The following is a 26,480-nucleotide window of genomic DNA, read 5'->3' on the forward strand; positions in this document are numbered from 1 at the left end:
TTGCCTAACATAAAAAAAAAAAATTTAAATCTCCCCTAATAAAAATTCTAATTACCCACTTTCCCAATTCTTCAAGCAAAGAAAAACAAAAAAAATTCAGCACGTGCAAAAATGTCCAAATTATTCCAATATAAGTTTAATGAAACATGGTAATTGGCATGAATGTAAAAACACCAAATGCCAGAATTTTTGTGCAATGACAGAGTAAGTGCTGGAGTACTCTGCTTAGACTGACCAGCCTGCTACTGTGTTGGGGGTGACTTACAGTACAGTACTATTGATGGCATGTAAGGGTGGGGAAGAGGATTACTGATATACTGCATTTACAAGGTGCTTTGTGAGCAGGAAGGAAACAAACAGCACCAGGATTAAAGCAAGCAAGGGGGTTACTTTACAAAAGCAGCCCTGGTCTAAACAGTGAACCACTACTGCTGCTGATAATGACTGAACAGTAGCAGAGAGGACCACAGCAAAGAGTTACGTCTTATGATCAGTTCTGGTCTAAGCAGAGAACTTTTGATAATAAGGATGACTAAAGGGAAGTGATGAGAGGGCTACATTCAGGAGGCAGCACTGTGTAAATAGAAGTAATAGTAATGTTTTTACAACAAGCTGTTGCCCAGAGCTTTATAGATGGTCAGAGATGAGGTAGCTTTGATTTATTTTTCAGGCACAGTATGGACCCCCTAAAGGAGGCAGGCACAGGATGTATGTACACAGTACAGGTTCTATCTTGAGCATAAAACAATCTAAGCCTCACTCCCCATTTCCCATCGTAGTCTCTGCTGCTAGAGACAGAACTCCCCTAACAACAGGCATTCACAGTACTTTGCAAGGAAGCGAGTCAACTAGTGGTAAAGAAATTAAGAGGTTTTTTTTAGGGCAGGGTAAGGCATCATTTTTAGCAAATGAAGTGATAAACAAATATGTTAAACATTACATAGGCCATCAGATGGATGGACGTTGTATGAAACTACAGTGACCATTTAATGTAGTTTAATAAAAGGAAGTTAAGCATATTGTACATTACCAGAATGCAGCACTATACAAGTCCCCATTTCTTACCTAAAAGAAAAGAAGAAAATGTTAGGAGTTCGTTCAGAATATTAAGCAAATATCACATAATACCCCTGAGCATCTGATAATAATAAGTCCCCCCCCCCCGTCTTGGGAACAATGAGGACAGTTATAAAAGATAATATGGATCCACACAACTATCTCTGGATCGGCCTCAAAGTCAAATAAAGTAGTTTCCAGCAGCACTTGCATCAGATATAAATGTACATTTGCTCTCATACAACTTCATTTTGGTTCATATAAACAGCTTAGAAGGCTCAAACAAAGGCAAGTTTTGGAAGAAAATGAAGAAAGTTACCAAAAATATAAAATTGATTTGGTATATCCATGTTATCCGTGTTCCAAAATGAGCCCAATACCAAAAACTGCTCACCAGTCATCGGTTTAATCTTGTTTTGAGAGTTTGTTTTTTTCCAAACTCTCAGTCCCTGAAGATAATGAAGATAGCAGCCGTCCAATAAAAGCTGTGTGAGATTGTCACACTCAACAAGTTTCCTGCAATGTTTTATTTTCCCTGCAGGGGCGCTGTCTGCAAAACGAGCATTTACGCTGTGCAGTGTGAATTTTATCTGGTTGCATAAGTTTTCCTTAGCTAGACCTCTTGCAATAAAAAAAAAAGTGACTTATCCTTAAGGCAGGGGTCTCAAACAGGTAGCCCTCCAGTGTTGCAAAACTTTAACTCCCAGCATGTCCAGACACCAACGGCTATCCAGGCATGCTGAGAGTTAAAGTTTTTGCAACATCTGGCGGGCCATCAGTTTGAGACCCCTTCCTTAATATATATGGGATCAGTAGAGGTCCATTCCTAGGATCGCAACTGTTCCGCAATACTTAGGCACATCGGTTGTAGTGAATATAGCTGAGCTGCAGTACCAGCTACATATCTGGACAAAACAACATGAATGGATAAACAATGAATCACTAGACGATGGAAACCTCTTTTTATTATGAATTAGGAACTGTACACCCATTTTTGTATAAAAATGCATCATGCAAATGGTGGTTAATGTGATGCAATAATGTAGCTAAGTATATTAAAATCTATCATATTGATGACATGAGTTGCAGACACTGTCAGACAGGTGACAAGAAAGCGATATTGAGTCTTGATGGGGTTGCCGCAAATGATATTTTTCTCCCTGGGCCCAAGTGTCAAGAAGGCGGAGCTGATTAAGTGCAGAAGTATCGCACAATATTTGGAGACAGTGCTTGGCTCCCTGTATGTCAATCAGCCAGGACAGGTAAGGGGTCCTAGGAGGCAAGCGATGCTGTGGCATGTAAGTAACTTGGCCCTGCCTCCTTGACACTTAAACCCAGGAAGAAAATCATCATTTTAAAAGTTGTGGCAAGCCTCTCAACACTAAGGCGTGTTTGATATCATCGTGCTGTCACCCATCTGACTGTGCCTGTCGCTTATATCACAAATATCAGATTTACTTGAAGACATAGGTAAGACTTAATTCTAAAGGTTCTTCCCTCCATACAGATATGCGGGTGAAGAGATGCACTTCTAATGTTTTTAATCAGTAACTTTCAATCAAACCTCATTGATATAAATCTGTTGGGATAAGAAAAGTAGAGGCCGTCGGGGAGGTGCCTAGTGTATTACCATAGGATAACGGGGGAAAAGTTGCCCATAGCTAGTAGGTGCTCACCTGGAGCGAGTGTAAAACTCGCATAACAACCCACCAAACGGGGTTTCAATAGTGGAAACAGCTACTAAACCCTGGACTGGCCGATCTTGGATAGAGCCAAGTAGAAGTGTTGTAGCAAAAAACCCTTTGATGATGGCAGCGCCATCATCAAAGGGTTTTTTGCTACAACACTTCTCATTGGCAACACTTCTCATTGGCATAAAGGAAATGATAATACGGTTCAGTAAACGTCTCATTCATTAGCCTCCCCAATCTTGTATGCCTGAGTAATACTGTGGTTTTAGGGCATACAAGGTTTCTTTTCAGCAGATCACGTCCTGAGGGTCTAATACACGGCCTGGCAGTCATATGATAGCCACATGTCACTGCTCATTCCTAGCACTCTGCAGCCATAAAACATCATTATTTTGACATATTTTCTGCAGTCACACTGTGGTATATTTAGACTCTGGTTTACTATACAAAATGTGATAGTGATTAGTTTATCTAGATTACAGCCGGGCTGATCTGTTATGTAGCTGAACACCAAATACCAGAGTGATGAACTTAATGAATGCTACATACACACAACTACACAAACACACAAGTCAGGCGTTGTGTTATACATACAGAATAGTATACCGCCTACACCTTTCTATGCTGCCAGGTAGGCCTTGTGTGTGTGCCTTGTGTGTGTGCTGATAGAGAACATGCAGCGTATTTCCAGCTGCACAGTGGATTTTGCACAGCATGAAATATGCTGAGTGTGTGCTGTGGGTGACCCTACCTAATAGAAAAAAAGAAAACATAGGTATTAAACATTTTGCTTAATTTTGCTTCTACAAATTCAATGGTGTTTTTTTTTTTTTTTTTTTTTTATCATCAGTGTCTGATTAGCAGCTAAATGGTAGGAAATTTCTAATAAAGACTATTTAGAAAGTTGCTTCATTTTGCACACTATTCAACAATTAAAAATTAAGTCAGTGCAAAGAAGACCACAGACTTAAAGCGGTTATTCCCAATATTGAATATTTCAGCACAGAACAAAATTGAACCACAATGAGTCTGAGAAGGGAGAATGCTCAATAACCATGCCACTAGTTTCAAAATAATAATAGTAATAAAATATTTAAATAAACATATGTACAAATGTAAAAAAAAAAAAAAATATATATATATATATATATATATATATATATATATATAAGCTTGTTGAAGACTTTCTCACAATGAAATGGAAGATGGGCTGAGAACTTCCATCTACAGAACTGCCTGCAGATATTTTGCATGTCTCTGGTTTACTCTATAAACTCAGTGGGGGATATTCATTAAAAGTCAAATTTACCCTATTTACAAGCCAGGTTTATTATCCCTTAATTGGATAGTAAAATGCATGGGAATTTATTGTTCATGGTGAACGAAACCTCTCAATCTGAGCATTAATCCTATAATGCGGTGAGAATCGGGCTAAAAAAACAACATACGTTTCTTCAAGTAAAAACATCAAGTTATCCCACAACATTTAGAATTGCATTTCTTTATATTATGTTTAATATTCACAAATACTATGGTAGCTACCGTATATATTAAAGTTAAGCAAAAGAACACACTGATATTAAGTCTATACAATGATGTATGATGGTAGTGTTTGTAAATCTATATAGACAAGATGAGTGTTTAGTTACTTAGGTACAGTGTCTACAGACTAAAATACAGTGTTTAAAGGAGTATTTTGGTATATAAAAACGTATCCCCTATGCTAAGATAGGGGATAAGTGTCAGATCTCCCATATGGGGCCCCGGCAGTCCGCAGGAAGGGGGCATGTTCGACCACCGCACAAGCGGCGTCTGACAACACATTTCTATGGGAGAGCCAAAGCGCTGCATTCAGCAATCTCCGGCTCTGCTATAGAGCTGCACTGAGGGGGCAAGTCAGCCGGCGCTTTGTGCGGTGGTCGACACAGGCTATTTAGACAGAGAGCCAGGGCCCATATGGGAGATTGCGGGAGGGGGGGGGGGGGACTTTCAAGTGTTCAGACTCCACTGCAATCTGAAACTTATCCCCTAACTTAGGGGATACGTTTTTATATCCTGGAGTACTCCTTTGATACAAGTTTGGGTGCTACGTTCAGCACATATGCCAGGAAACACTCCTGATATATTTGTTCAATTTGCCCCTTTGGGTATACATAAATATATATGTGTGCTGCCGTCTGTTCCTATGGATATGTTAGTATGGGAATCTCTAACCAAGACCCAGTTGATGGTGTGCACCTACGAATGTTTTAACTATGTTCTTTTCCTTTCTTCTATACATACATATATATATATATATATATATATATATATATATATTAAATACCTTTTCTATCTACTATACTTTTTTTTGAAGAGCATTACTGTAACAACAGCGATAAACATATGATCGCTCAGGGGCCCACCAAGTCCATGAGTCTTACTAAGTCCGGCATTTGGCGCCTTCTGTTGGCCCCCTAGAATTGAATGGCGTGACAAAGTTAATGCGGGACCACCACTCCATACAAACTCCTCTTCACGGTCATCATGCACTGAGGATAAATAAGGGGCTCAAGACGCCCATTCTAGTGACTGCTGGAGGTCCCAGCCGGGGGGTCCCAGTATCTCTCTGGGTGCACCAATTTAATTTTGGAAATGGCAAGAGAGAAAACTGCTTGCTCTTTTCTATGGGGGAGTATGTGTATAAGGTACAGGGGAGAATGAGGGTATGGGTATGTTCACACTGAGGAATTGGGGCGGAAATCAAGCAGAAATTTTCTGCCTCAAAATATTGTTACTTTTCCACAAGAACTCACAGAGATTTTGCGTGGAATTCAAGCGGAATTCCACATGCGGAAATGAAAATTTCAAGCGGAGAAGGAGTATAATATATATATATTATCCTCTTTTTTTTCATGCGGAAATTCCGCGCCAATTCTGCACGAATTCCACGCCATTTCCACGCCAATTCCACATGGAAATTATTCTGACTGAAAAAAAAAATGAACATTGATCTCTATGGGAGTAAGACGCTGATTCCACCTGAAAGAAAGAACATGTTCTTTCTTCAAGTGGAAAAGACTTCTTCATCAGAATTCTGCTTGAGGAAATTCCTCAGTGTGAACTGAGGGGCAGAAATTCTGCACAGCTCTATGGGGATTTTCACTGCTGAATGAATTGGAGAGGAAAAAGCGAGCAGAATTAGGCTGGATTCACACTACGTTTTCTCCCATACGGGAGCGCATACGGCAGGGGGGAGCTAAAACCTTGCGCTCCCGTATGCCTTCGTATGCGCTCCCGTATGTAATTCATTTCAATGAGCCGGCCGGAGTGAAACGTTCGGTCGGCTCATTTTTGCGCCGTATGCGCTTTTACAACCGGACCTAAAACTGTGGTCAACCACGGTTTGAGGTCCGGTCGTAAAAGCGCACACGGCGCAAAAATGAGCCGACCGGACCGAACGTTTCACTCCGGCCGGCTCATTGAAATGAATGACACACGGGAGCGCATACGAAGGCATACGGAAGCGCGAGGTTTTAGCTCCCCCCCTGCCGTATGCGCTCCCGTATGGGAGAAAACGTAGTGTGAACCCAGCCTTACTCGTGGAAATTCCTCTCCAATTCCTCAGTGTGAACATACCCTAATAGGTGGTGCTCTGCTAAAGTAGCTAAAAGAGTGAAAAAAACAAACAAAAGAAAAGCAAAAAGTAGAGCATAAAAAGTGAAATATTTTCCAGTGTTAAATTGTAGAAAATATAATCTACAAGAACTATATATACACAAGCACGAAATCCAGTAAATCACTCGGCTTTATTGCCATTGCCTATGAGTGAAAAATTGAAGTATTCCTTTACTAGGTGTCTACATACTAAATAAGTGACAACCCAAATCTGGTCTGGAAGACTACAAAGAGAGCGTAATAGTAAATGACATCTTACAATCACATCGCTTAGGGAAAACGTCTGTGCCTAGCTGAGAGAGAGTTAAGGAGAAGGAATGTCATGGATGAGGTAAGCGTGATAGGCCCATGTTAAAGAACAGAGGAAAGCAAAATCTCAGCACATGACTCATAAAGACATTAAACCGTACAGGAGATAATTCTCAGGTAAACTTTGCTTGAGCCTGTACGTCATCCTTCTCCAACCAGCTTGTATTAATCACGGCTCTGCTCCTCTGATGTAACCCGGCAGGAATGTCTGATTTATAGGCCGCTACCAAACCACATCCCATTGTCACACGCATTCATTTTTACTCAAGTGTGCAAAACCTTTCACTGGCTTAATACGTTCCTATGCCTTTATGTTTCCAACGCATGAAGCAAAGTCTTATTCCGCTTAGTCGGGAAAGATAAACTATTCTCAGTCAGATGCGAATAGGTTGCAAAAGACTTAAATCACTGTCACCAATTAGTAAAAAAAAAAAAAAAGTTCAAAGTTATTTATCTTCACTTAAAGGGGTATTCCGGTCAAAAACATCTTATCCCCTATCGAAAGGATAGGGGATAAGATGTCTGAACGTGGGGGGCCACCTCCCGCGATCTCCCGGCAGCAGCCCGCATTATATGCGTAGCTGCGTCTGCAGTCTCGGAAACCGCCGGGCTTCCGAGACGGGGACGTGACGTTACGCCACGTCCCCTTCATTCATTTCTATGGGAGGGGGCGTAACGGCCGCAACGCCCACTCCCATAGACATGAATGGAGCGGGCGTGGCGTGACGTCACGTCCCCGTCTTGGAAGCTTGGCGGTTTCCGAAACTGCAGACGCAGCTACGCATGGAATGTGGGATGCTGCAGGGAGATCGCGGGGGGTCCCAGTGGCGGGCCCCCCGCGATCAGACATCTTATCCCCTATTCTTTCGTGGGGGATAAGATGTTTTTGCCCGTAATACCCCTTTAAAGCAGTGGTCTCAAACTGTGGCCCTCCAAGATGTTGCAAAACTTCAACTCCCAGCATGCCCGGACAGCCGTTGGCTGTCCGGGCATGCTGGGAGTTGAAGTTTTGCAACATCTAGAAAGGCCACCGTTTGAGACCACTGACTTAAAGGGGTACTCCACTGGAAGACATTTTTCTTTAACTCAACTGGAGCAAAAAATGTAAACAGATTTGTAAATTACTTCTATTAAAAAATCTTACTCCTTCCAGTACTTATCAGCTGCTGTATGATCCACAGGAAGTTCTTTTTTTTCTATTTGAATATCTTTTCTGTATGACCACAGTGCTCTCTGCTGACACCTCTGTCCATGTCAGGAACTGTCCAGAGCTGGATAGGTTTGCTATGGGGATTTGCTCCTAATCTGGACAGTTCCTTAAATGGACAGAGGTGTCAGCAGAGATCACTGTGGTCAGACAGAAAATACATTTAAAAAGAAAAGAACATACAGCAGCTAAGTACTGGAAGGATTACATTTTTTAAATAGAAGTAATTTACAAATCTGTTTAACTTTCTGGCACCAGTTGATTTAAAGAAAAATGTTTTTCAGTAGAGTACCCTTTTACACATACTCTCCCATAGAAAAGGGCAAGCAGTTTTCTCTTTTGCCATTTCCATAATTAAATTGGTGCAAACAGAGAGATACTGGCGCCCCCCAGCTGGGACCTCCAGCAGTCACAAAAATAGGCGTCTTGAGCCCCTTATTTATCCTCAGTGCATGATGACCGTGAAGAGGAGTTTGCATGGAGTGGTGGTCCCGTATTAACGCTGTCACGCCATTCAATTCTAGGTTGCCAACAAAAGGCGCCAAATGCTGGACTTGGTAAGACTCATGGACTTGGTGGGCCCCTGAGCGATCATATGTTTATCGCTGCTGTTACAGTAATGCTCTTCATAAAAACTTGTAGTAGATGGAAAAGGTATTTGGCAGTATACCAGCGAAAAAAACAAACATATATATGCCCAAAGTGGCATAGTAAACCAATATGTCAGGTGTATTTCCTGGCATATGTGCTGAACGTGGCACTCAAACTTGAGCCCACTGACTTAAATGATTAATATTCAATTATGGATCTCAAAGACAATGGGGGTAGTGTTTGTACCTTTATGTGGACAAGACGCATGATTAGTTACTTAGGTACCATGTCTGCGGACAAAAATACAGTGTTTAATACAAGTTTGGGTGCTACATTCAGCACATATGCCAGGAAATGCTCCTGACATATATGTTTACCATGCCCTCTTTTTTAGAGAACATTACTGTAATAGCAGAATAAGTGATAAATGTATGATTGCTCAGGGCCCCAACAAGTCGATGAGTCTGACAGAGTCCAGCATTTGGCTGCTTCCGTTGGCACCCTAGAAATGAATGGAGTGACATACGAGTCCATTATTCCATTTAAACTTCTCCTTACGGACATCATGATCATACATTTAATATGTATCCTGTAGGTAGGTGATACATTATTTTCCTTGGACACCTCCCTTTAACTGTAATTTGATAAAGAACAAGTGACGGTACAGGTCATCTACAGTCTTGTGGATAGTAATGGTTATAAAAAAATTAATTGGGGCCCAAATTTAGGGGTAGCTCATGATACCTTGTTCTCTAACCCCAGGTCAGATAATCATACCACCTATATCTCCTGCAAGGGATAAAGCAACAAGCACTAGACCGTCTAGTCCTGGGCTTCCAATTTAGTGTAAGTTTACGCAACCTTGATTCCCAACCTAAAGACAAGACGGCTTGTTGCTCATTGCTCCATCCCCTGTAGGAAAGAATGGTTATGTGAACATCTGGCCCATTCCCACTCCAAGGAGAAGTACTACGATTTGCACCATTTATGAGGCCGGTCTGAGCTGCTTCTATGGCACACAACTAAGTAAATCCGTTCCCAGTGGTCGTCCCAGTCAATGTACAAATTTTATAATACTGTAAACAAGTGCAATATTTTTTCCTCATTAATGAGTCCCGAGTGGTGATGACGTAATGCAACGCGCAAAGTTGTTAATGTGAAATAGTGTAATTTTCAGGGTATCATGTTATATCCTACACCCCTTACTCCAATAGAGCTGCCACCTGTTCTTACATCAATTCCAGGACATGGCATGTAATGATGTCATCAAGTTAACCACTGGTTTCTGTATTCCCGCAGACTGCACTGAAATTAATTATGCCATGGGGATTTCATTCCTGTAGTCTTTATGCAACCAGTGGTAAAGCGGCCATGGTTATGGCTTACTCACATTGAGCCAAAAACACTTTAATTTGAAAATACCGTGACGGCTTTTTATTCCTTCTGTGTGCACGGTTTCAATCAAAACAGATGGAGTCTGATAAGGCAGCCACTTTTACTGGTGAGAAGGTAAGAAACTGTACCTTATCAAATATCAACAGAGAAAATAAGAATGGGGGGCCCCAATATTTACTACAGTTTGTATTCAGTGACAGAAAACCAATCATGTCCGATTTTTTGAATCCCAAGGATGGGAACCCATTGAATTAAGGGACTGTTGCACCTCAAATAAGATCCAACATAAAGATGACCATGCACCATCAACAGCTGTTGGCTGAACATTTGTTGGGCCAACATTTATCTCACCTCATCTTACTATACACAATCATTCGGAAAGGTTGAATATCCATGTGTTCTCTCAGTTTTTTCTTTTTAAGAACAAAAGGTTTGGGAAGATTAAATCATTCACACTTGATCCTTCTCTTCCACAACATATGTAAGAGAGTCTGGAGGTGCCTATATATTTTAGACAGTTGACTGATCCCACCAAAGTCAGCAGGTTTGGCTGACTTTTGATTTAAAGGGGTACTCTGCCCCTAGACACCTTATCCCCTATCCAAAAGTATAGGGGATAAGATGTCTGATCGCAGGGGTCCCGCTTCTGAGGACCCCTGCAATCTTGGCTGCGGCACCCCAGACATCCAGTGCACGGAGCGAACTTCGCTCCGTGCTGGATGACTGGTGATGCAGGGCGAAGGCTCGTGACGTCACGGCCTTGCCCCTCTCGTGATGTCATGACCACACCCCCTCAATGCAAGTCTATGGGAGGTGGCGTGACTGCCGCCACGCCCCCCCCCCCCCCCCGTGACATCACGGGCAGGGCGTGGACGTGACATCATGAGCCTCTGGCGCTACACGCCCTTAATCAACACGGGGTGCAGCAGGGAGATCACGGGGGTCCCTAGCAGTGGGACCCCCGTGATAAGACATCTTATCCCCTATCCTTTGTATAGGGGATAACATGTATAGGGGCAGAGTACCCCTTTAAGTTTATGGGGACCTTAACCCATCGAGTTGTTAAATATTTCTGGTCAGAAATGCCTCCCTGGTATGTTCGCATGTGTGTACATGGCTGCACATTTGTGCTGCTGATTTTCCTAACCATTGAAGTCAATGGGTAAGGAAATCATCAGCAGAACATCTGTAGCAAACTAGGCACGTGTTAACTTACCATTAGGGTACGGTCACACGTATCAAATCCGCACTGGGTTTCTCGGAGCTGAAGTGGAACTGTAATCCGCTTGCAGAATTTCAGATGTGGGAAACCCGCTGCGGATGTGCTATATGTGACCCTACCATAAGGTAGTATTATAGCTTCTACAATGTCTGAAAACCAAATACTAGAGATGCCAAGTTATACAATTTAAAAAAACAAGAAGATTTGCGATTTAAACGTTTTTCTTTTTGCAAACCTGCTGCTTCCTACATACGAAATGCCTAATTGTTCTTCAATGACATTAATAGCTTCTCCTCCAGGCAGATAAGGACTGTCACAGAGATGGATGGAAGAAGAGCTGCGGCGGCGTGCCGCTTAGGATATAACATACACCACATGTGCTATTAATAAATCTGAGTAGTGTGGCTAATTTCCTGCTTGTTGGGCTGAGGGGATAACTCTGTGATGTCAAAGATCAACTCTTAACATCGGAAATTCTTCCAGATAATACGACCCAGGTTTTGGTGACATAATCCAGTTGGAATCAATAAATATTGTATGATAATATGAAACAGTCATTGACATCTCATATAAGAATGTGCAAACTTGTCCAAAATCTTTCCTAAAAATAAACCTTCAATAACGTAATCGTTTGAATGTGTTCATTTACGGTAACATGGCAGCTGTGGTAATCGGTGCATGAGGTGTAGAGCGTGGATGTGCTTACATCAGCCTCTAAGTATGACGACTGCCATTTACACCTTAAAGAGTTAAAGGGGTTATCCAGGAATGGAAAATTTCTTTCAAAAACAGCTCCACATCTGCCCCCAGGTTGTGTGCTGTATTACAACTTGCCTCCATTCACTTCAATGGAACTGAGCTGCAGAACCATGCCCAACGGGGAGTGGTTTCTAGTCTTGGATGACCCCTTTAAACCATGCCTACCTTTCATTAAAGGGGTACTTCACTCACTGCCCAAGCGTTCGGAACATTTAGTTGCAGGCTTCAGGGCAGTGGAGTGTCCCTTTAAAGCTCATTGACTTTTCTATCAAGGATACATTTAACAACAAAGTGTCCTCTAATGGGACAGCCAGCAATTGGCTTTAATCTGTGGGGTAGCCAGGTAGTGTTAAACTAACCTGCACAGGGAGATATTAAAGTGTACCTGTCAAATTATAGAAAAAAAAATAATGACTATATATGTTTCTAACTACGTCATACAGATTCTTTAGAATGTCTTTTTTTTATGTGTCTAGCTTCTTTATTTGGCTAAAGAATCCCTCTGTACTGCTGCTCACTAAGGAAAGTGTCCGAGGGAAGTGTCCCTAAGTCTGCTGTGCTGGGTCACTTTATCCAATCACTACAGGCTGCTCTGTCACCCCTCCTCTCTATTTTAATGCTGCAGTCTGATAGGACAGGAGTGAGCACAGGGAAGTGATAATCCCGCCCTAACTTCCTGCCCTTTTCCCCTGCCGGTACTTGAGCTGGGAAAAAGATGATGCTGCAGCCGGACAGGATTATTTTCTAGAGGTATCTAGAGGTATGGGGACACCTTGTAGTTATTATTATTTTTTTCATAAGCCATGATTTCTATAAAAGGGAGCTAACTTTTATTTTATAAAGTATATAGGAAATTTTTGTATTTTGCCAAGATGTACAACATATAAAAAGTTTTTGATTCTGGCAGTGCCCATTTAAGCATTACACATAGCCTATTTAAATCAATGGTTGTCACAAGACAGGTCCTTTACAGTAAGACACATGTTGTAGCCTCCTTACTCTGGGCAAAAGATTAGGATCCTAATCAGTAGACTCCCCTCTCAGAATACCCTTATGAAAATGTTTTTTTCTAAGGCTATGTTGGCACATAGTTTTTTTCTTTACTTATTTGTGTATTTTTGGTGTATAAAACATTTCACAACTCAAAATGTGTGTTTTTCATTCATTTTTTCCCCTATTAAAATGTATTGAATAGGAAAACACTTAAGAGTTCATAAACAAATTTTATGGCATAAATTATTTTTTTGGCTATAAAGTTTTTTTTTTCTTCTTCCTATAAACTTTTGTATTATGGAGAAAATAAGTGTGTTTTTGCACATTTTATCATAATAATAATTTTTTGATGAATGTCTCAGGCATAAGTGCATTATATCACTTGAAGCCTGCAATCAAATATTGCATAAAATGCTAGTAAAACCCACCATGTTTATTTTTTTCACCTGAATATGTGAATATAGCCTAACCTGGACAACACATTTAATCCTAATCCATTATTATACAAGGTTTTTAACAAAAAATATATAGGTTCACCTAAAGAAGCCAGTCCTAGCTTCATATTTGACATTGACTTAATTCAGAAAAAATTTATGTAAAGAAAATAGTAAAATAAAGATAACGTAGATACTGTTGTAAAATGTATTTGTGTATTAATAAATAGTATCATACAATACTTCTGGCAGATCCACAAACATTATGGCCATATCATCTAGGAGTCAATGATTCCTGAGTAAATATTGCAGAATCTTGGCCTGGAGTACACGAACTTAAAAGGGTTATCCTAACATTACAACTTATCACCTATCCACAGGACTCTCCATGATCACGAGAACAGAGGTCCCTTGGGCGCCCCCCCCCCCCCCCCCCGGGCGCCCCCCCCCCCCCCCGTTTAAATGGACTAGCACTCATGCAAATGTCCCCGATACCTAATCCTATACCTGCCAGCGGGACTCCCACCGGCAGGTATCACAGAGGTGCGGTAAGCCACCTGCACTCTCCGCACAGATCAACTCCCCTGTGCCCGCTGCGCCCATTCCCGAGCTATGCAGCACGCTCAGCAGCTGAGTGCGCGTCATAGCCAGGACCCGCATTAAAGGAATTCTGTCACCAGTGTCACCTGCACTAACCTATCGGTACTGACAGGTAGTGCAGGTGACACTGATGACAACGGTACTTACCTTGTCCTGTTCCAAGCAGTCGTTCTTCGGTAATCTTCTCCGGTATCTTCAGCCTCAGGCTCGGAGCATGAGCGAAGCTTAGTGACGTCACCACTGCTGTTCTCTGCTGGGTCCCGCTGTTAGAGAAATGGGACAAGGTAAGTACTGTTGTCATCAGTGCCACCTGCACTACCTGTCGGTACCGACAGGTTAGTGAAGGTGACACTGGTGGCAGATTTCCTTTAACCATTTAGACGCATCTAAAATTCCTGACGTTAACTGCCGGTTAGCTCAGGGATGCTGATCGGGATCACTGCGGTGAAATCGCGATGTCCCTATCAGCTGAAAGGACAGCCGGAGGTCCCTAACCGTGCTCTGCGCCATCCGATTGCCGCTTCTTTACTGCAGCCCTCCATGGCAGGCAGTAGTACAGGAGCACCGAAAACACTGATCTATGCTATACAATAATCAGTGTATGCAATCTACAGATTGCATGTAATAGTCCCCTATGCGGACTTAAAAATAGTGAAAAAAATGTGTAATACATATTTTAATATAAGAAAAAAAATACTTTCTCTTATAAAAACAAAAAAAACCTCTATTTTCTTTAAAGAAAATATAAAATAAAAAAAAATAAAAAATTGTCATGTGACATTGAAAAAAGTATTGGTAATTGGTATCGGCAAGTACTTAAAAAAACAGCATCGGTACTCTTACTTGGTCATAAAAAAAATGGTATCGGGACATCCGTAGTAATTTACTTTCCACCTACAGTAAGTGTAATGAAATATTAGATAATATATGAGAGGCCATACCTTAAAGCAGTGGTTTCCAAACTCTTACATGGCCCCTTTATGCATCTTTATGGAGAGCCGAAGGTACACGAATACAGCACTCATGTATTTACGGTTTTTCCATTGGGATGCATAAAGGGGGTGTGTTCGACCCCTTCTCTGTGCATAAGGAGAGCAAAGGTGCTGTGTAGGTGATTGCGGGAGGTCAAAGTGGTTGGACCTCCCCTCCCCCCAAGATCAGTTGCCTATCCCAGAGCACCCCTTTAATCAATCAGGAGCCACCGGGGACCATACCTGATGAGTCGTGATTTAAGCAGCATTACAGTGAAGACGGGTTCCCTTTAACGTAACATTGTGCTTTAAACACCGGGGTTTGTCACAGGATTTGTAACCTCTTAAAGGGGTACTCCGGTGGAAAACAAATAGTTTTTAGATCAATTGGTGCCAAGTTAAAACAGATTTGCAAATTACTTATCATCTGCTGTATGCTCCAGAGAATGTTGTGTAGTTATTTCCAGTCTTACCCCAATGCTCTCTGCTGCCACCTCTGTCTGTGTCAGGAAATGTCTAGAGCATAAGCAAATCCCCAAAGCAAACCTATCCTGCTCTGGACAGTTCCTGACACAGACAGAAGTGGCAGCAGAGAGCAAGAAAGAACTACACTACTTCCTCTGGGGCTGCAACAGCTGATAAGTACTGGAAGAATTAAGATTTTTACCTAGAAGTAATTCAAAAATCTGTATAACTTTCTGGCACCAGTTGATTTTAAAACATTTTTTTTTCCCACCATGTTATGTTAAAGTTTTCTTTGCAAACTGGGCAGTGTGCTTTAATGTGAAGCCCAGAATCACTTCCATAGGCTCACAGCTTTTCACATCCATAGTCTGTGACATACAAAGCTGGGTCATAAATAATGAAAATCTATACATGTTTCTGTGCAGTGTCAACACGGTGGTTTTGAAAGGGCCACCACTTGCTCTGCAGGGAGCAAAATAAACATTATTGTTGAGTCCTAGCAAAGTCACGTTCAGAAGTGGTGTGTAGGCAAAACCTAATCATGGAAGGCCGCGGCAATAACGGAAACAGCATTTATTTACACAGCAAATATCACTATGTAAAGAAATAGCAGAATGTTTCCATTAGGAAAGTGAATATGAAAAGTGAGATGGTGAAAGTTGTAGGCGTGCGGTAAACAGTGACGTTAAATATAAGCAAATATTAAATGTAAAGTTTATAAAACAGGATCCACCACAGCTGTTTATCATTCAAGGCTTTTGATATTGTTACCAGGATATATTTTGCATTTCAAAAAACTGGAACTTGTGTCCATATCTATATAATTATAGTTATATACAGTCATGGCCGTAATTGTTGGCACCCCAGAAATTTTTCAAGAAAAAGAAGTATTTCTCACAGAAAAGGATTGCAGTAACACATGTTTTGCTATACACATGTTTATACCCTTTGTGTGTATTGAAGCTAAACCAAAAAAGGGAGGAAAAAAAGGAAATTGGACATAATGTCACACCAAACTCCAAAATTATTGGCACCCTTAACTTAATATTTGGTTGCACACCCTTTGGAAAAAATTACTGAAATCAGTTGCTTCCTATAACCATCAATAAGCTTCTTACACCTCTCAGCCGGAATGTTGGACCACTCTTCCTTTGCAAACTGCTCCAGGTCTCTCTTATTGGAAGGCGCCTTTTCCCAACAGCAATTTTAAGATCTCTCCACAGGTGTTCAATGGGATTTAGATCTGGACTCATTTCTGGCCACTTCAGAACTCTCCAGCGCTTTGTTACCATCCATTTCTGGGTGCTTTTTGACCTATGTTTGGGGTCATTGTCCTGCTGGAAGACCAAAACCCAGCTTTCTGACAATGGGCTGTACAGTGCGACCCAAAATCCGTTGAAAATCCTCAGATTTCATGACGTCTTGTACACATTCAAGGCACCCAGTGCAAGAGGCAGCAAAATAACCCCAAAACATCATTGAACCTCCATCATATTTCACTGTAGTACAGTATTCTTTTCTTTGTAGGCCTCATTCCGTTTTCGGTAAACAGTAGAATGATGTGCTTTACCAAAAAGCTCTATCTTGGTCTCAACTGTCCACAAGATGTTTTCCCAGAAGGATTTTGGTTACTCAAGTTCATTATGGCAAAATGTAGTCTTTCTTTTTTATGTCTCTGTGTCAGCAGTGGGGTCCTCCTGGGTCTCCTGCCATAGTGTTTCATTTCATTTAAATGTCAACGGATAGTTAGCACTGACACTGATGCTCCCTGAGCCTGCAGGACAGCTTGAATATCTTTGGAATTTGTTTGGGGCTGCTTATACACCATCCTGTCTATCCTACGTTGACACCTTTCATCAATTTTTCTCTTACGTCCATGCCCAGGGAGATTAGCTACAGTGCCATGGGTTGCAAACTTCTTGATAATGTTGCGCACTGTGGACAAAGGCAAATCTAGATCTCTGGAGATGGACATGTAACCTAGGAATTGTTGAAATTTAGATATAAATATCTAATTTATATATAAAGAAAGTATACAGTCAAAAAAGAAAGCAAAATATAATAATTAACTAAAGAATGGCATGGAATCATATTGGGGGAGATTTATCAAAACCTGTGCGAAGGTGCTAACGGCAGTCACAGAGAGACTGCAGAACGAGCTCCCGGCTACTGGCTGCTCAGTGGGGCTGATCGGAACCACCGCAGTGAAAATGCGGTGTCCCGATCAGCTAGGACGCGAGCGGAGGTCCTCTTACCTTCCTCCAGCGTGTCCATTCGGTGATTGATTGCTCCAAGCCTGAGATGCAGGCTTGAGCATTCGACCGCTGATAACACTGATCAATGCAAAGCTATGGCTTTGCAGTGATCAGTGTATAAGATCAGTGTGTACAGTGTTATAGCCCCCTATGGGAGCTAGAACACTGCAAAAAAAAAAAAAAAAAGTGTAAAAAAAAGTTAATGAATGTGATTTAACGCTTTCCCTAATAAAAGTCCAAATCACCCCCCTTTTCCCATTAAAAAATAAAAAACATGTAAATAAAAATAAATATAAATATATGTGGTATCGCCGCATGCGTAAATGTCCGAACTATAAAAATATATCATTAATTAAACCGCACACTCAATGGTGTACGTGCAAAAAAATTCTAAAGTCCAAAATAACGTATTTTTGGTTACTTTTTATATCATGAAAAAATGAATAAAAAGCGATCAAAAAGTCTGATCAATACAAAATTAGTACAGCTAAAAACTTCAGATCACAGCGCAAAAAAATTAGCCTCATACCGCCCCATACACAGTAAAATAAAAAAGTTATAGGGGTCAGAAGATGACAATTTTATACGTATACATTTTCCTGCATGTAGTTATGATTTTTTCCAGAAGTACGACAAAATCAAACCTATATAAGTAGGGTATCATTTTAATCGTATGGACCTACAGAATAAAGATAGATTCAATTTGGTCGCACAATGATCTTTTTTCTGTTTCACCGTAGATTTTTGGGTAAAATGACTGATGTCCCTGCAAAGTAGAATTGGTGGCGCAAAAAATAAGCCATCATATGGATTTTTAGGTGCAAAATTGAAAGGGTTATAATCTTTAAAAGGTGAGGAGGAAAAAACGAAAGTGCAAAAACGGAAAAACCCGTGGTCCTTAAGGGGTTAATGTAAACTAAATAACTGAACACAGCTTCACTTCAAAGGCTGTGCATCAAATATGAGCAGGACACTGTCCATGTGAATACACCCTAAAAGAACAACACTTTTTCTTAGTACCCAACAAATATGAAACGGACACAAGGGGAAGAATTCCTGACATGACTGGAGAGACATCACTGAGCGCTGGTAATCCAAACAGAAACACGTCTCCAGGGTCCTCATTTCTTTGCATGTGTTGTAAGTTAGACATCTAGCAAATCCTCCATCCTTACATGGACATGTTTGCCTTCTGGTCAGCCTGCGGTTATTACATTCTGATTTTTATCGTATAGCTAACATGTTTTTTTTTTTTTAGTATGCATATACTGCAGCTAAATAAATAAAAGAACAAGAATTTATGGACAGCTCTGGTTTTCCTGACTTCCCTATGAACATTTAGGCTATGTTTACACGTCAAATTTTCGTGTTGGAATGTCCACACGGAGATTCCGCTTCAGCAGAGTCCCATTGAATTCAACAGGATTCTGTTACGCTGTTCGCACGGAACACATACTGTAGCAGTCTATGAGATGGTGCATTCCTGTGGGGTCCTGCAGTCTCCAGAATGTCCACATGGAGATTTCCCGTGCGGATATTCCAACATGTAAATATAGCCTTAGATTGGCCGCATGATCCACTCCTAGTCACAGGGGTATAACTATAGGGAAACAACCAGTGGCTTTTGGGCCTCCTACATGTGGCTTTTCAGCTGTAGGTATTTCTAAAAACTTTTGTACACAAATTGTACCAGGATTACCACAGCATTACCAGAACATTGTAACAGAGCTCAAAGTAGCATTACTGGTTTACACTACAGTAAAACCAATATATTTAATAAGATACTTATTTAGTAAATTTACCTCTTTTTAATCAGGTTCACCAGCACTATAACGCTGTTTTACCCAGGTAAGGCTGCATTCACATCTCGTTTTGTACATACGGGTGCCGGATCCGGCTGGGGGAGGGGAAAACCGGGCGCTCCTGTATCCCAGCCGGCGCAGCCCGTAACTCCATTTACGTTAATGAGCTGACCGGAGTGAAATGGTGACTCCGGTCGGTTCAGTTTTCACCCGTATGTGGTTTTGGACCGGACCTAAACCGTAGTATACTACGGTTTGAGGTCCGGTCAGGAAATCGCATACGGGTCAAAACTGAGCCGACCGGAGTCACATTTGACTCCGGTCGGCTACGGGCGGTTCACTGAAGTAAATGGACTTACGGGCTGAACCAGCTGGGGTACGGGAGCGCCCGGTTTTCCCCTCCCCCAGCCGGATCCGGCACCCGTATGTACAAAACGAGATGTGAATGCAGCCTAAGTGCTGCTGCACAAGGTGTTAGTTTTCCTTTAAAGAGTACCTGTCCTCAAACCATATTTTATAAACTAACTGAGATTATATTCCCTAACTACTCCTAACACCCCTCCTGCCCTTTCCAGCGCTTTAAAAACCTCTGTATGATACCTTTTCCCTTGCTCACATGGTGTGAGCTCCTGGTAGGAGAAAGTGGGCATTCCCCAGCAGGCGCAACGTCACTGAAGCCATGCTCAGCATGCACTTCCTGAGTTTGGTCTCCTGCCAGGCAGGGAGGAGGCCAAACTAACTTTTTGCCTTGCGGCAGGGAACAGAACAAAGCCACCTAGTGGACATTTTTTTTAAACACATTAAAAAAACATATAAAGGTTGAGAATTTTAACAGCAAGTAAATAGCAAAGTATCTTACAATTACATAAGGAACAATATATTAAAAGTTTTTTTGGGTGACAGGTACTCTTTAAGGGTCTTCAATTTTTAGACATGTCTTAGGTTGAGGTCTGGGTGTTCAGCTCCCTCATGATCTCTAGAATGAGCTGATGTTGTAAGGGGGTCACACAGCTCAGACCCCCACTGGTCCAAGGATGCGTCATTAAAAGTGTACTCCGGCCCTAAGACATCTTATCCCCTATCCAAAGGATAAGATGTCTGATCGCGCGGGGGGGGGGGGGGGTGTCCCGCTGCTGGCGACTGCCGCAATCTGGCATGCAGCACCCACCTGTGGAAGCTGCACAAAGCGCTGGAGCCTCCAATTCTGCCGGGTCACGACAACGGGGCCGGAGTATTGTGATGTCACGACTACGATATTGTGTAGATCCCCAGCGGCGGGACCCCCGCGATCAGATATCTTAACCCCTATCCTTTGGATAAGAGGTCTTAGGGCCGGAGTACACCTTTAATGTTTAAAATCACGGAAAACATCTTTAATAAAATACTGCATTCAGAAACCAATCCATAAAACGATAACAAATGCAAAACACACCCAAGCTGAAAAGATGCACAGTGCAATACATATATCACACAAATGTGGACTCTAGCTACAGGAGGTGTAATGTAAAACAGACAGCTGAAAATATGAGGATAATTTGGAGAAAATGGTTATCACCTGGTAAATGTCAAGAAGGTTTGTATGAAATCCAGACGTATTTGGCTAACAGAAATGACATCATACCAGATAATATAGCACTAATCCAAGAATCCAAAATAGGATAAAACGCTGGGGCTCTTTAAATAAGCCGCTGCAGAGGGAGCGCTCAGGCAGTATGCGAGTGACCTGTCAGAAAGTTAGTAAAGTGGACTATTCATCAGGCGTGAAGTGCTGAAAAGTCAGCATACAAAGCTAGAATTTCACAAATCTTATAGTCAACTACAAAGTTCTCCAGAATCCATGAGCTAATGCAGACTAACTGGTGCCTTCTGCTCCTGCTCTGTCATTATCTATCAGTAATAGATGGTTTAATCTGAAAAATATATGGTTTGAACTGTTGGCATTAGCGTCTGCATAGAGAAAGAAAAATGTGAAAAAACATTGTAATCTGCGTCGAGAAGAAAAATATGTCAAGGCGAAAAATATGTCAAGACTGCGGCGTACTAAAAAACGATAGCGGAGAATTAAGTGTTCAAAAAAAGAAACCAGTCACATAAGTTACCTCCAGCTCGTACGTCTTAAAAATAATTTTTGCTAAAATGATCTACGGATTTAGTTCTTGGCTTTGCGGGAATGTTTCAAGGAATAGTTTAAAGTAGTTTTGTTTAATGCTTTTCATATTAAAGAAGATATTATCAATATAGACGCTAAATATTTAGTAACCATCTATAATAATCTGGATTCAAAGCCTTCCTCGGTAATTCCGTCACATTTAATAGGTACAAATACAGCATGCAGCACTATTCTCTTTGTCAAAACAATGGAATCCAATGCATTATAAGGTCAACTGGGTCATCAGGCGCCATTGGTGTTTGAACTGAGCCAAACTATATGCAATAAGCTACTAAGCTTCCTATGGTGGCTCCGGCAACCAGAAAGTTGTGTTTTGAATCTATGCCTATGCAGGATCATAAGAACCTTGCCAATCCCTCAATATGGCTGACACCATAAAGAGGTTATCCAACATAAGGTGATTTTAGTACACACCTGCCAGACAGTATTGAAAAGCTTAGGAAGGATCTGTGCCTGTCTTGTAGCTAAGAGGCTGTGTTCTGAGTCCACTACAACGCTGCTGATTTATTTTTGTGAAATGACTATTTTCCTGTCGGAGTTCCCTCCCTCCAACTACCAGTCCCAGGATTCCATGTGTGAGGTCACTTTTCTCCCTCCTACACATCAGCCACCTCACCCACTGAAGCACAGGTGTGCTGCCTTCCATGTTTACTGTAAAGAATCGACCAGTGTTTTCTAACCATGGTGCCTCCATTGTAGAATGATCACCCCAGCAGTCACTCCACCCATTGAAGCAAAGACAGGCTCCTTTGAACACCTGACTAGTGATGTAATGTCTCTGTTTGCACTGCAACCTGGGAAAACCTGAGATGACAGTCATTTTATATGCTTTTAAAGATAAACATTGAGGCAAAGATCACATAAGAATTGCGAGACCACCATCAAACACAGGTACAGACACTATATTATGAACTACACTAACTTTACAGCCCCTGTAGCATAATTAAATAGAAAAAAATAAATCATGGAATACCCATTTAATTATAAGCCAAGGCGTTCCTAACTTGGGTATTATCAGTTGAAAATGGCCATTAACCCCTGTAGGAGGCAGGGCGGACACACACCCTGAGTCCCGCCGCAGCTATGACACGAGTGTAGGAGCTGCACTCACCTCGTAGACCGCGGGACCCAGCTGCCATCAGCCAGGGATAAGCCAATAATGGCAGACATCAGCAATCACGCTGATGTCAGCCATTAACCCCTCATATGCCATGATCAATATTGATTATGCATAGCACTGTTCAGTATCTGCAATCTAAAGATTGCAATATATGGTCCCCTGTAGGGACTATAAAAGGGTTTAAAAAAAAAATGGAGTTTTATAAAGTGAATACACCCCTCCCCCAATAAACATAAAATTTTCTCACTCTTTTATATAGGAAAAGAGTAAAAAAAACTCAGATAAATCCATATATTTCATATCGCCAGGTACAGAAATGTTCAATCGATAAAAACATTATGTTAATGATCCTGAACGGTGAACGGCGTAAACATAAAAAAAAAACACCAAAGTCCAAAATCTTGATTTTTAATCAGATCATATATTAGAAAAAATTTATTGAAAGTGATATATAATAAAAAAAAAATAAAAAAAAGCAAAACAAGAAACAAGAATGGTACCGACAAAAACTACAGATCACAGGGAAAAAAATGAGCCTTCATACATCCCTGTATACGGAAAAATAAAAAAGTTATAGGGGTCAGAAGATGACAATTTTAAATATACAAATTTTGCTCAAAGTTTGACTTCTTATAAAAGTATTGAAATATTTGAAAACCTATATAAATGTGGTATCATTTTAATCGCATTGAGCTACAGACTAAAGATATCATTTTAACCAGAGCGTAAAAACAAAACCCCCAAAAAGTTTCTGTTAAATTTCCCCCCACGAATAATAATTTTCCGGTTTTGTTGTACATTTTATGGTAAAATGAAAGGTGTCATTAAAAAGTACAATTTGTCATGCAAAAAACAAGACTTCATATGGGTTTATAGGGGGGGGGGGAGGGGAATAAAAAAAGTTATGGCTCTAAAAATGCGAGGAGGAAAAAGCGAAAACGCTAAATTGGAATTTTCCTGTGTTCAAAAGCCAAAATGGGCAGTGAGGTTAAAGTAGGAGCGTGGCTTGGAACTTACTTCCAAGACTGGCAGAAGAAGCGCAGTTGGCACCAAATACCAAAGGGGGCCGGGGCAAGTTTATTGTACAGGGTGTGCTGTTTATTTTATTATTATTAGCATGGAGTTTTTAATTCCAGATTACTTAAAGGGGTACTCCACTGGAAATATCTTATCCCCTAACCAAAAGATGTCTGATTGCAGGAGTCCCGCGGCTGGGGACCCCACGGATCTCTGGTGCGAACTCCACTCTGTGCTGGATGACTGGTGACTACAGCCACCACACCCTCTTTTCTGCAATATTCTGCAAATACAATTTTACAAATACTATATTTAAAAAAAAGTGGGTGGAGCAATGCATTTTTGGTTTCGAATTTTGGCCAAGATTTTTTAATAGAAGTCATTTACTAATCTGTTTAACTTTCTGGCACCAGTTGATTTCTAAAAAAAAAATAGTTTTCCACCGGAGTGCCCCTTTAAAAAGACTTGAGAGTTAAGGCAAAGACCTTCAACTACCTGTAAGAGAAAGTACTACCTTTCCCATTCAGTCACAAAAAATAAGGAATTCGTGAGGTTTCCCACCTCAATCGTATGGAAGAACTCCTTGCGGACTCCCGTAACCACTTGGATAGGTTCTTTAGTATCTGGAGGCCCTGGACAGAGTTTATGTCCTCACCCGACTTTGAAACCCTACACTTACACTCTCATGACACTGCTCCACATCCCCGCTGACTTACTCTTACAGAGAACTGCCATCCTGGTGCCCGGTCACCGCCCCCGAACCCGTACGCGCTGACAGGTAACGTACTCCTAATTTCTAGACTTTCCCTTCCTCTCTTTGTCTTTCCCTCACTCACCTCTAGCCCTGAACTTCTCTTTATCTCCTCTTTCTCTCTCTCTCTTTCTCCCCCTCTCCGCCTCCCATCTCTGTCTTCATGACTAATATGGCATTCCATGTCTACCCTTTAACTATGCCTGTTCAATACTCTTCTACAGCGAAGCAAGAGAGTGGTATAAGTGGTTGCCCGTTTGTTGGATGTAGTCACGAGAATACCATCCTCCACTTATCTTATTGCATAGATCCCTAGGGACCCACTGTATTTTTCACATGTTTAGATCTCCATTTGTACTTTGACCCCCAATAGTCAGAGAATGTATCAGGTTAATGCTGTTATTCACTTTCCTTGGGTGGAACGGAATTGTTCTGTATTTTCTTGTGAAGCTTTAATAAACTTTACTTTGAAAAAAAAAAAAAAAAAAAAAGGAAAACGAAGAGCTGCTTAACCACCAATAACAGTCCAAGACTGAGCCGATGGAAAACAAAGGGGTTTGAATGAGCTGAGCCAGGGGCCCTAGGGAAAAAGGAAATTAGAGACTTGGGTATATTGTAACCAGGGACCCACTGACCCACTATGAATGTCTTCTGATTTTGTAGGCCTAGAATGTTTTAAAGGGGTACTCTGCTGTCCTAGCGTTCTGAACATTTTGTTCTGAACGCTTGGAGCGAGCGGCGGGCTCGTGATGTCACGGCCACGCCTCCATGTGAAGTCACGCCACGCCACGTCACCCCAAGTAAGTTTATGGGAGGGGGCACCACGCCCCCTCCCATAGACTTGCATTAAGGGGGCGTGGCATGATGTAATGATGTCACGACCCCCGCCACCCACACCCAGCGTTCTAAACAAATGTCAGGGGCTGCACAGAGATCTCGGGGGTCACAGCTGCGGGACCCCTGCAATCAGAAATCTTATCCCCTATCCTTTGGATAGAGGATAAGATGTCTAGGGGCGGAGTACCCCTTTAACTCTATATCCCCATGGAAAATACGGGTTGTTGGACACTAGAGTTAGTAAGTTAGGAAACGTTGTACGTTACAATTCTAGTGTATGTATTCCACTAAAATGTGAGATCCTGGAGGACATGGGGAGATATGCAATAAGCCGCTTTAGAAAGGCTCCTCATTCACGGGTACAATGAAAAGCTCTGTTATTTCTAGGAGCAATAGAGGTCTATTATTTTCTGCAGTTTTTATAAGCATTAAACCAGTATTACCTGAATTCACTGAGCTACTATGAGTTATGTCATTAAATATAATCTCGGCAGGAATGTTACGTTTTCTGTGAGTATTTTACATACTGCAAAGTGACTTTTTGGTCTTTAGTGCTTAAGGTTAGGATTACTACAACTATTGTAACAGGTGATTGGGTTTAACGTCTACTAATAGATGCTGTGAAACTCTGATCAATATCTAATGTGCTACACGCTGTATTATTTCATTGGCTTCTAGCTGTGGTGTGAGCTTGTCAATGGGATCCAGCGAGTGAGCCCCGAGGACATGGTAAACGCTTGCTGGCTTTGCACGCAAACTAGAATTTTCTTGCCTTAAGTAGAAACAATAAAAAGGCAATGATGTCGTGTTACAGACCTGAGGAGGGTAGAAGAGAACGATAGCATTAATATTTCTTTTTATCCAGGCAAATTACCCAATACTAAAAATAGAGGAAACTACTAAAGGATCATGCACACTATCACATTATAGCTCCATACAGATTCATAATCCAAGACCACAGAGAACTATGCCAAGATTAGGATCACTCTCTGTATAAAAAACATCTGTATACAATAACAAATAATCAGATGACAAACTCTCCACCATGGCCAAGACCAAAGAGCTGTCCAAGGATGTCAGGGACTAGACTGTAGACCTACACAAGGCTGGAATGGGCTACAAGACCATCGTCATGCAGCTGAGAAGTTTACAACAGTTGGTGCGATTATTCACAAATG

The 26,480-nt window shown here is 41.4% G+C and overlaps 2 protein-coding genes across 6 annotated transcripts in view; one reads left to right on the forward strand and one right to left on the reverse strand.

Moving 5' to 3' along the window:
- The window catches only part of CMSS1 (cms1 ribosomal small subunit homolog), a 359,690-nt gene that overhangs the window by 140,502 nt on the left and 192,708 nt on the right, over window positions 1-26,480 (reverse strand). The window contains exon 1 of one of the 4 annotated variants that reach the window (XM_056559292.1): window positions 1,031-1,065. The exons of the other annotated variants lie outside the window; for them this stretch is intronic. Coding sequence (XP_056415267.1) covers window positions 1,031-1,058 — 28 coding nt within the window. The 5' untranslated portion in view covers window positions 1,059-1,065. Of the gene's footprint in view, window positions 1-1,030; window positions 1,066-26,480 lie in introns of those variants that run through there. 4 annotated transcript variants of the gene reach the window in all.
- The window catches only part of FILIP1L (filamin A interacting protein 1 like), a 313,162-nt gene that overhangs the window by 103,412 nt on the left and 183,270 nt on the right, over window positions 1-26,480 (forward strand). The window lies entirely within an intron of this gene.

The sequence above is a fragment of the Hyla sarda genome, chromosome 2 (assembly GCF_029499605.1).
Source record: "Hyla sarda isolate aHylSar1 chromosome 2, aHylSar1.hap1, whole genome shotgun sequence".
In the NCBI taxonomy this organism is placed as follows: domain Eukaryota; kingdom Metazoa; phylum Chordata; class Amphibia; order Anura; family Hylidae; genus Hyla; species Hyla sarda.